This window comes from Mesitornis unicolor, unplaced genomic scaffold (assembly GCF_000695765.1).
Source record: "Mesitornis unicolor isolate BGI_N332 unplaced genomic scaffold, ASM69576v1 scaffold52164, whole genome shotgun sequence".
Lineage (NCBI taxonomy): Eukaryota > Metazoa > Chordata > Aves > Mesitornithiformes > Mesitornithidae > Mesitornis > Mesitornis unicolor.
In genome coordinates, this window is record NW_010179182.1 from 21,036 (window position 1) to 32,877 (window position 11,842).

General features: G+C 36.8%; 1 protein-coding gene across 1 annotated transcript; it reads right to left on the bottom strand.

The window, feature by feature from the left end:
• Positions 1-6,266: 6,266 nt before the first annotated feature.
• Positions 6,267-11,678, bottom strand: KIAA1107 (KIAA1107 ortholog; the record flags this gene model as incomplete). Its single annotated transcript, XM_010182667.1, has 3 exons — positions 6,267-6,736; positions 8,090-10,414; positions 11,539-11,678. Coding segments are annotated over 3 exons (2,935 nt in total), but the record flags the coding sequence as incomplete, so codon positions are not given.
• Positions 11,679-11,842: the final 164 nt, after the last annotated feature.

Below are 11,842 nucleotides of genomic sequence, written 5' to 3' on the forward strand. Positions count from 1 at the left end.
TGCTGCACATAATGCAAAAAGTTACATTTCTTAGGACTTTGATTTCTCTAATGGAACAATCTTCTGAGCTGGGAACTTCAGCAATAAATGAAGGAGAACAGGAAAGCAACTTAATGGAATTTCATTATTATTTCATACTTTAACTGTGTCCAGATGGTTCATCGGGATTAGAACCTCATTAAGTTGAGTACCACATAAAAACACAAGTATGCACAGTGCCTGCCCCCAGTGCCAGTTCCATTACCCTTCCTGGAAAGTGAATGTTAACATGAAAGCCAATACACAAATGTTTAAGTGGATTTGTTCCCATGTTCACAGAACTGTGGCCTAACTGACTATACAGAAAAGATTACAAAACAAAGTATAAAAGGAAGGTCAAATGGAAGAAATAAACAGGTTTGTGTGCATGCATGCATGCACTGTATAGCTTCTTCAATTATTAGGTACCAGAGGTAAAAAAAACAAAACCAAAAACTATAAAACCCCAGTATTTTTTCGCCAGTTGGTACCCACTTTTTATATCGATCGCTTTCCTCTGTTACAGGTTTACATGTAGTAACACATGTAGTAGTTGTTGATAGGAGGCTTGGTTTGAAATTGGCCAAATAGTTTTGAGCTGTAATTTTTCCAAAACTGAACACATTAAAGCTTATTTTTCAAAACTAGTATATTTAGCTTGTGTTCAAGAGATAGAGCTGAAAACCAGTATGGATTTTTCTGCAAGAGATGAAAGCTTCTAATTATGTTGGATTTCAAATCTAAAAGCCCATTTCCATGGAATCATCTGTTGTAACAAAGCTGCTACTTCTCATTCTGTCTTTTGTCCTCAGTTCCCGTGTAGTCCTGGCAAGAATGTCATCTATCAATGTACAAATGTTAAATTGCCCCAGTCATGAAATATTAACAGAATGGATACAATTATGACTCCTAAATCGAAGTCTTTCTAGCTGCAATTTGTCACATCTACACTTGTACAATGTTATTAGTAGAGTAAAACTAGAAGACTATGAAATAGATATATTGGAAAATAGCATTTCTAGTACATGCATTAATATAGTTAAGCCCTGAACCTGCTTCTGCTGAGGTCAACAGCGTTCTTCCTTTGACATTAGTGGAAGCAAAATAATGACTTCTTAAATGGCTTGGTTCTGAGCAACAGATGAACAGAATAGCAGTTCTTAATTCCTTCATGCAAGGGTTTAGATTTTCTGAAGCAAAGTAGAATAAGCATGCTATTAATTATTTTCCAGATGGCAATAATACATACTCAAAGTTTTAAAATAGTCTCCTGCAATCTGTACCTAGAACAAGTGCATTATTATTATATTTTGTTATTATTCCCTGAAAGAAACTGAGATGACAACACTAAGGAAACAGATCCTATAGACAGTCCTTGTGTGAGAAACATGGGAAGTTCTCTTGCCCACTAGTTCCTCCAAAATAATAATAAAATCTGCAAACTCAAAAAATACAGTGTAATTTTGAAATAATTTAAATCCTTTAAAACTGCGGAACAAGATTATTAAACTTACAGTTTTGTCACTATCATCCAGTAATTAAAAATATTGCAAGGAAGCTCTATTTCTTGTCCTTCATTACTAATGTTTTCCAACAATACCTAATGTCAATTTATTATTATTTATAATGAGAATATATTTTTATCACAAATAACTGTTTCCTGTGAGCACCATGTTCCTGTCTGCCAACTTCATGACCCTTTTACACGCTATGGACCTCGATAGCCCTAGCAACCTGATCTAACTTTGAAGTTACCCTGCTTTTAGTAGGTTAGACTGTAGACGTTTGGAGGTCCCTTCAAGCCTGCATTTTTTGGTAATTCTATGATTCTACAGCAAGTGTTTCTAAGAGAAAAATGATGAATACATGGAGTGTCCTTTCCACTACCCCTACCACAAAAGCAGATGTTTGTCTTTTCTTACGCTTTTATCTGATCATTTGTGGTAGGAGCCCAGCCTGCCTGCTGATGTAATTTCATGTGTACTTACCTCTCCTGATCTTCACTTTAGGTCTTAGCTGCCTAATTTCTTTTGCTACACTATAGAAATATGGTATAATCCCATGCCTTTAAAAAAGTATATTAACTGATGTGCTTTTCTAACTGTTGCCTCTCTTTAATGGTTAAGCTCAGTTTCCTTCCTGCAGTTCTGTCATACTCTACCAAACTGGCATCTGCCTGCCTTTCATTCTTAGGAAGTCGGTATCTCATTTTGATCACAGTCCTTAAGAACATGTTCTTAACCAGCCTTAAGCTGCTGTTTTATACTCATCAGTCTGTGGGCCATCTGCAATGAAGCCAGCAGCACTTTTCCCCTTACATCCTGTCATCCTCATTTGACTCCTGTAACCATCTTTATTTCCTTTGCTTCCCTAATTGTTTTTTTTAGCTGATAATTTGGAAGAAACTCCACTTTGCTCAATTTCCTGTAGTGGTTCCAAGTGTATGGCTTCAGTTTTCTTCTCTTTTCCCTCTGCAATCTATCTGTCGGTGATTTATTCCACAAATACTATTGTAGCTAGCATCTGTATGTGAAAAACCTGCAGAGCTGCTTCTCTAGTCCAGACTAGACTCTAATTTTCCAAGCAAAAAAAAGTAATTACGCCTACTGACATCACTTTTTAGAGGTCTAGCCTATTTTAAACTTAGTAATCTATACACATAAAACATCCTTCCTTATTTTTCATTTTTGTAACATGTCATTCAAGGTAGGCAAAAACCGGGTAATTATCTTAAACTCTGATTTCTGAGTCCTCACCTCTTAATTTCACTGATGTTTCACTAAATTTCTTGTTACTACCTGTAGGGTACAGACATCTTTACCCATTCACATAACAATCTCATGTAAGCTATTATTATCACCTGTTAACTGCAACAGGATTTGACAAAGCAATTTCGCTGTTCTTACTCATTCAAAATACTACTGCAAAGGTAAATTCTTAAACATTATTTTGACTATGCTATCTTGTTCTTTAGTTTCTTCACTGATACTTTCACTGTTTCATCAGATGGACATACTTTGTCTTTACTTTAGTGGTCATTCAGGACCTCTTAATCACTCTTAACTTGGAGCTTTAATTGTTTGTATATGAAGTTTTCATTCTCTCACTTCTCTCATGTTTTGGAGGAGACACCAATACAGTGACAAAATCACTGTCAGGAGGCATGAGCAGGACTCCAGAGAACTCAAGTGACTGATACTATTAAACAGATAGCCACCTCTACCTGCTTAAAGCTCCTGAATGAGGAGAGACTGCTAAACAAGGTCAAAGAGGAAAAGAGTTTAGCTAACACACAGGGCTGGTCAGGAATATAGGTCCTCACAGCTCCCTCATTATCCAGCCTCCAAATCTCACCCTCCCATTTCCCCTTCTCATAATGTATACAGAACGATAAAATGACAACATTTAAACTGATGGTGCGCTGAAACCATAGCTAATCATCTAGACAAATATTGACACTCTCATTTTACTTTTCCATCCGTGTTTTGTTTTTGTCTTTTGTCTTAACTTGGATTATAACCACTCTGTGGGAAGTCCTTGTTTTTGTTCCATGTTTGCAGAATGTCTAGCCAGTGGGATGCTGGTCTGATTAAGCCCCACAGGCACTCTGGTAACGCGAATTAAAAACAATACCACTTTCTATTCCTGCTACTTCTACAGAAACTATTTGGCTGTGGGAAGCTGAATTCTATGGCTGCGTATGCACCAACCGAACAATACACCAAATCCTAATCACTGATCCACTGCAACACTGTTACAGGAATTGCAACAACGTCATTGAGGACTTGAAGAAGGAAGCTAATTTAACTTTCATACAACTGGAAAAGTAAATACAAAGAAAAAAAATTAAAACTCTATAGGTGATTGTATTTCCTATGATAAACATGGAACTTTGTATGTCACTTTTCAGTGTTACTTTTTCAATTCAGTATGAAGTTAAAAATACAGGTAAAGCAAAAAAATAGACAAAAAGGGACCCTTCTTTCACTTTCTGCCACTTTTCCTAATCCTTTATCTTTTCCCTCCCATAGTTTCATTGTTTAACACATGAATGTCCACTACCAGACTATCATCAGGATTTTAAAGTTGATTAAACTTTATTTTAAACGACTTCTTGTCTTTTACACAGAAATTGAAAAACACCATTCCTCAGCCTTCTGTAAGAGCTTCTCTAGAGCTTTATCTTTTACTATGGCTAATACTATAGTTCATTCACTTATCCAAACGATTATCAGTTGTTGATAGATGTTGTAAACCTTAAGGTAAAAAAACAGGTTTTCTTGATGATTTGCACTTCTGAAGTTTCTCCTAACTCACCCAATATGAAGACTGGGATACATAGAGCATGTTACATCTAAAATATTCTGAACTATATCTCAGACTATTTATGCTGCTAAAAGAGTACAGGAAAGATTTTCATTATATTATGAGACTGAACACCTTCCTTCCATGAGTTTCATGTCTTTCGTCATTGACATAAAGAGAAAATAAAGTTTTCCTGGTTTGTTTTTTCCCTCTTCCTGTCTTGATATTAAAGAATGAGATAAAATTCTTCATTTAATTTGGGGAAAATAAAACGTCACTCTTACTTCTGTATCAGAAGTTCAACAAAGTGGCTTTCTAGGTAAACTGTTTTGCTTCAGAGATCTTTATTATAAACCAAGTCATAACTACTTTAGTCATATGCTGGGACAACATAATATTTCCACGCAACTGAGAGTTTCTGACTGAAAAGAAATGAAGTTTCTAAAGAAAATTAAGGTGCACTGTTGGAATTGTGCAAAAGCTTGCAAAACTGACCATATTATCAGTGGTTACAGATGGCTTAAGTTGTGCACTTCAATAGTTTTAACAATTACAAAATGTTAGTAGCTTTTTACTGCCATATAGCACCCACTTTTAAAGGCACTTCTGTTAATGACTAAGAGGAGGTAGAATACCTCCTGTTTAGATTTTAAGCTGTGTGAAAGACAAGCCCCACTATTTCCATAATGCAGATATCTTAGAGGGCCTCGATAAAAACCCTGTGTGTTTCAGGAGGAGTTCTGACTTGGGATGAATTACAAATAATTTCTCACTCCTTTCCTCCCCCCTCAAATCAGAAAAGACTGCCCTGTCCACACCCAAATTAAGAGCCAAAAGCAGCAGAATGAACAGCACTAAGTATATCCTATTTCAACTCTTAGTCAGAAGAATGATTATGTTGACATTTAGTTTCAATATAAATGCCACACTGGCAGTATTAATGAAGATGCAAGAATTCTGTTACTCCTACAAAAACATAGCATCTACGAGAGGAAACAAACCCAAACTTCTGAGAATCTTGCTATGCCTCAGACAGTGCCAGAAGGGTGCAAGTGTAATGAATCGAGGCCTGAAGGTAATTCTAGACCAGACTTCTGATCTAACACTGACCGTAACTTCAGACTGAGATACCCTTTTGGAGATACCAGACATAGTGTTTTTTTAGAGCCGGAGCAGCATTCTACCAACTCCTCTGAATTAATGCACTATGCCATTAAAAATATTTACTTCAATATGTGCATTTCCAAGACAGAAACAGTGCTCTTCCTATAGCACAGACCCTCTGAAGTCTTACATTTAAAGGAAAGACAATTAAAAGAAATTTATTGGAAGCTTCTAAACAAAACCAAAAATACAGAAATCAAATCTGGAAGAAACAGATGAAACAAGCTGCTCATATTAATAAGGCCCAAGGCAGATTCATATTGAAATGTTTTCTTGGAACATAAGTATATGTTTCCATTCTTTAAAGCAGTGTTGGCACACATCACCTTTCAACACAACCATTCTGAATCTTTATTGTTGTAAAATGAAGTCACCATATGGGAGTGGGGGGAAAGGAGAGGAATAGCTCTTGTAAATGTGCAGTCATCTTTAAATTCTTGCTCAATGAGAATATTAAGTGTCAGAAAGGAAGATAAAAGGGAGAGTGGAAACCAAGATTTTTCTTTCACATAATCTAATCTAACAATTCTAGAAAATACATGCTTAAAAGTTCATTTTTAGAAAAGACATACATTTAAGTCTTGAAAAATTACTGTACTTATTGTGATTAAATCTAGATTATAAATTAACATATTTACCTCATTATATCAGAAAGATTGCCTCAGTATCAAGAATTGCTTGTTCTTGACTGATGCAGTATTTCATTATTGTATGGAAACAACTCATCAAAAATAGATTTGGGGAATGGGTTGGAGTTCAGTTGCAAACATTTGATCACCTTAATGATGGGTTTCCAGTTCAAGAATGGTCCATTCCCCTTGAGGGGATGAACAGTCTTCAGATGAAAAGCTTGCCACTGTAATGCTTGCTGAAGAGTCATCAAGTGGAGACATAAGTTCAGTCCACCTACTGAATGTGTCAACTTGTGATGTACCCTGAGGATTCGAACCATCTCGTGCCAGAAACAGTGTCTGATTGATGAGACATTGTGCTAAGTTAAGGTCTTCAGGAACAGAGTTTTTGAAACCTATATTTGAGTCCTGCTCAGATAACAATTGCCTAAGGAGAGTCCAGTCCTGTTCTGCAAACTGCTGATCTTCAAACTCCACATCTAGAACTGCTGTTTCTGAATCCATCCTCTGCTCAATTGCTTCTCCAACATCCATCTCATATATTGGAGAAAGGGTTTTTGAAGGCCGATGCTCATACATGCAGGTTTGTGCCATTGTGTCATAATCATCTATGTCTCCTGAAATAATTCACAATACTGTACAATGTAAAAATTGTAGATGATCCTCCCCTCAGGGCTGTGTAGAGCAAAATTTAACTCATTCAGGAAGGACAATCCAACCATGTTAAAAAAGGGGGGATGGAGGGTTATACAAAAGTGACAAAATTTGAGGCATTTATTTCCTATATAAAAAACAAAGTATGATTTATAAATTAAGTTAAAGCAGTAATCACCACTGGCAATTAACAGTAACCTCCATAATTAAGTTTCTGATACAGAAAATGACAATGTAAATATACACTTAATGTACATGAAATTTCTCATTTACGACATAAATTAAGTTTAGACCAGAAGGTGCATGGAGGGAATTAATAGAGAATGATTACTGAATGGTGACTTAAGCTATGTCAGCTTAGAAGAGAATTAAAACCAAAACAGTTTATCCACAGGCTTATTTCTACACTGCACATGCAAGGGCAGCTGCAGGCAAGGGCAAGCAAACTTAAAAAAAAATTGTACAACTTTGAATGTCTTCTTGTTCTGTGGTCTGGCTGAACACAGATCATCATCAGCGTTTTGTTACTCTTGAATACACAATAGTTGGAATCAACACTATTGTATATTTTTGATGGTAAAAACAGACCGAGTTATTGGTATAAAGAAGACAAAACACCAAACAACTAGACAAGTATTCATCTAGCTACGTGAAACACGTTAGAACGTTTCTGTATACAAGCATTAGTTCTAAGTATAATCTCTCTTTTAGGAAATAAGCTCTTACTGGTAAAATTTAGAATTTTAGACATCTCATAAGCTCTAAATCAGAGTTCAAACCTGCTCCCACTGATGCATATGGCAAATACTCAGTTATATTCAGCGGGAGAGGGATCCAAATTTGTGTATAATATATAAATAAATAAATTACAACAATAATGCATATAGCTGTTAAGGTAAACAGTTCAGTGCGCTTTAGTTAAGGTTATTACTGTAGTTATTGCACATCCCATTCAGACATACTATATGTTGTCAAGCAGACAAAACAAATACTAAGATTCCATCAAAAGCTGATGCTGTCAATGTTAGATTGGATCAAAAATAACTCAAGTACAGACAACTGCATCCAATCTTTCTTTTAGCATTACATAAAATCTCTTTTCCTGTAGTCAAGTTTCTCATTGAACAGCAGGGTATTGGCGGATGTTTCAAACAGACAGGCATTCTCTACCCAAGTGAAATAGTAAAAAATATTTAAATTTAATATAGTTTCAGCCAAAATTACTTCAGTTCAGGATTCAATCCCAGACAAATTGCCAAAGCTTTCCCTATTAATTCATTTTTGAATGACCGAATGTTTCTATTTCTGTACATTACCTGGAAGTAAATCAGTATTAGCGCATTCAGTAGTTGCTGGTTGACTGTCTCTCACTTGACCTTCCTGAGTCAGTATCTGATTCTTACTGCCTTCTACAGGTTTTGCAGAGCTGCTCTTTTGCACTTCAGAATTAGTTTCCCTCTGATGAAGATCCAAATGACACGGTCTTTCTTGAGATTTTGCATCATTGTCTAAGTATTTATTATTGCACTGCTGAAATTCACTGGCCACCTCATTCTTCGTATTTACATTTTGTTTTTCTCCTGGACATGGACTAGCTGCTGTATGTACTTTCTCTGGGCAATTCTGTTCAGGCATTGAAGCACCTTGATTCTCCTTCCCTGGGATTTCAGTGCCATGAAGATGTAGGGGAGAACTTTCGCTCTTATCAGGTCTATTGTCTCTATCCTTAGGCTGTTTGCAATCCAGGAATCCATCTTCAATTTCCAGGGAGTATCTTGAATAAAAAGTCTTTCCATGGTGCTCTTGAGAAACACTGTCAAATACTTCTGAAGGAGTAAGAGAATCTACTGAATGCTGACACGAAGTACGAGTTTCCACTCTATCATCAGATCCCAGTTCTTCACATTCATCTACTGACAGTAAAACAGATCGTTTGAAATGTTTAGTTTTAGAAAAGTCGCGACTTGCAGTATCATGTTCTGTTGCGTCTTCAAAAGCTAAATTATCGATTCCTTGAAACTGTGGAGGAGGAACATTCGATGGAGGAAACTTTTCTGCGATGTTCTCTGCTTCAGATCTATCATCCTCTGTTTCATCAGCGGAAGAAGAAACTTGGTCTGCTTCCTGCGTAAACTGTGCATTGGGGAAAGTAGAGCTTTTGCTTTCTCTAGTATTGGTCCTTGCACCTCCTTGATGGGACCAAATCTCAGGTCTTTTTCTTGGTATTTCATCATCACTCGTTGAATTAACACGGAAGAGATCAGAACCCTCTTTTTTCATTTTTACTTCTATTCTTAGGCTGCTGTCGTAAATTTTTAATTCCTCAGGTGTACTTGTGTCACTGCTGCTTCGTCCAAGAAAATCGTGGCATAACATAGTGCTGCATTTAGAAATCCCTCTTTCGTTGGATCCTTCATCATCCTGAGAGCCTCCAGCATCATAGTCTTCTGATCGTGGTTTTATATCATCAGAGGATGTGGTTGCACTGCCGGTATCTGATTCAGGACTCTCTTTTGGATCTACCGTACCACTACTCCAGTGGTCTCCAAAGGGAGTTTCTGCATTTTCGTGGTTTTCTAGCATTTCTGTAGGATCTATAGGCTCTGTGTAACTAGGGGAACATTTTTCTGTTATTTGTTCTGTGGAGCACTCTGAAACATCATCTAAATCCGCTGTAACCGATTTGTATTCGGTCAAGGCTGATGCATCACACAGCTCATCAGCTGTGAGAAATCCCTCCATATGGACGTGAGGAGATGATGTTCTGTCCTCTTTATTGGTTACTGTTAAAGCATTTTCACTGTTGTTAAGACCTGCTTCAGTGTTTAATTTATCCCTTTGCTCACTACAGACTTCTCTTGCTTTTGAATGTTTCACCGGTTCTCCTGAAGCAGCAGCCTTCTGATTTGTTTCCTTGGAAAAGTCTGAGTATCCATCACTGGAAGACTCTGCATGACAGTGAAGTTCAGCTTTATTATAATCTTTCTCTGTATCTTTAAGCTGTTTCATGCCAGTCTGATCTCCACAAAGTTGTATTGCTTCCATTTCATTTTGCGGTGAAACGTGCAGTTTAGAAATAGTTTCTTTTGTAATTAGAGGAGAAGATGATTCAGATTGTGTTTTGTATTCCCCATTTTCAGAAGGATCTGGTAATTTTTGTTTATTGGGTTGACAGGATGCCCCCAGTTTATCTTGGCTGCTACTTTCCATGACAGATGTTAAAGATGCACTTTGCTTTTCGCTGTTGTCGTGAGGCTGTCCTGCCACAGCGTCAGCCACGGTTTTTTCAAGTTTCTGTCCTGAGCTTCTGTGCTCAGAGACGTGACCGTTCTTCTGGACAACAGGAGATTCACTCCTTGAATGTTTTTGGGCAGAGGATTGAGATTTTAATACAGTTGTTTTCGGTTTTGGGTCTTTATTATTCATAATCTCAGCGTGCTTTGACTGAGCCTGAGTTTTAGGTGTTATTTTTGCAGTGGCTTTTGCTACAGGTGTTTGCGACTGCTTAACACTCCTCTTCTTGGCTGAAGGATGTTTTTCTGGGAGTGTTGTCTGAACCAAATGTTGTAACACATTTTTGTCTTCGTTATGTTTTGGAGACATTCCTGATTTCAGGGAATTTGGTGATTCCCCCTGAGGTCCTAACAAACAGTATAAGAAAGAAACCCAAACTATAAAGATTGTATACGTCAAAGTATAGTCACCAAATTTATGTTAGTGTTTGCGTTGAGAAGCAAGTTACCCAACGTTTAAGGTAACTAAAGGCTTGTTAAAGAATTGAGAACTGAGAACTTAAACAAAGAGCAGCCAAAATTACCATCTTGCATTTACATGCCATCTTTAAAACTAGAGCACTTCACAGATGATATGTAAAGGAATTACTTCAACCTGTAACTGAGGTAGTCATCACTGGAGCAGAAAGCAGCAGCCATCTAATAGTGCACAGAAACACTGCACAGCAGCTTAGCACAGGAAGTGATGAGTACTGTGTTCAATTTATGTAGCAAAGGAAATGAAAGTAGGCAGAAAATAATTACATTAGTTATAATGTGATTAGAATGCCAGAATTAGTGTCCCTGCTCAGTCAGAAAATACTGCAAGATCTTTAATGACCACAAATTGACAGGAGCTGTGTTTTCTATATCATAATGCATTTAAGATAACATAACTCAGATATTCTTTCCCCTCCAGTAAGTGCCAAGTCCAAATGGGATTAAAAAGAGGTCCATCCTTAACACTTTGCATCTTTATAACACAGGCTTTTCTCTCTGTGGTCTACAATGTAATTTCCCACATTTGATATAAATAGCTGTTGAAACAAAGTATTAGTGTGTGGGGTAGGTCAGTATCAGTAGTGCTACCCCTAGGAGGAATAGCCAAAAAAGGGAGGCATAAACTAACAGTCCATAAAGTAGTGATGCATTTGATATTTGATGCATATTATAAATGCTTGACCTACAGAATTTCTGTTGAACTCAGTCATGGTTCCAAGTGCAGAAGTGCAGGGGATCAGCAAATAAAAGACTCTGCAAAGCAGATTAAACAAGTGGAAGAAAACACCAATTGGCAGTGAAGAGCATCTTAAGTATTTTGAAGTCGACACACATTCATTTGCATTTTTCAGTTTAGGATCGTCACCAAAAGTGAAATATGAAAATAAACAGAACCGTTCAGAAGATTTTGCCAGATGCTTATGCTAAAAAAAATAAAAGACAAAGCTTTGCATAATAATGGGAGACTGTTTCACTGCTCTGTGAAAATTTACCTTGGTTCTTGGGAGAATTGGTAGGTGTGTTTTGAGCCTTTTGCTGTGCTGCTGAATTGCTGCTCGCATTCCCTTTTTTCTTTAGAGCAGCTTGTACATTTTGTTCATGATTCCCTTTTCCAGCTGATGTTTTTGTCAGGCTGCAAAGAAATGATATCCATTATTTCCAAGCTTAGTAATGTTCGATTATATTTAAACAAGCAATATATGTGTTTTAATATGCACACATATATAAACATTGAAATAAAACCTGTATGTATATGTATATCTATTTTATAGATATATAGTGTGTATATATTTTTAT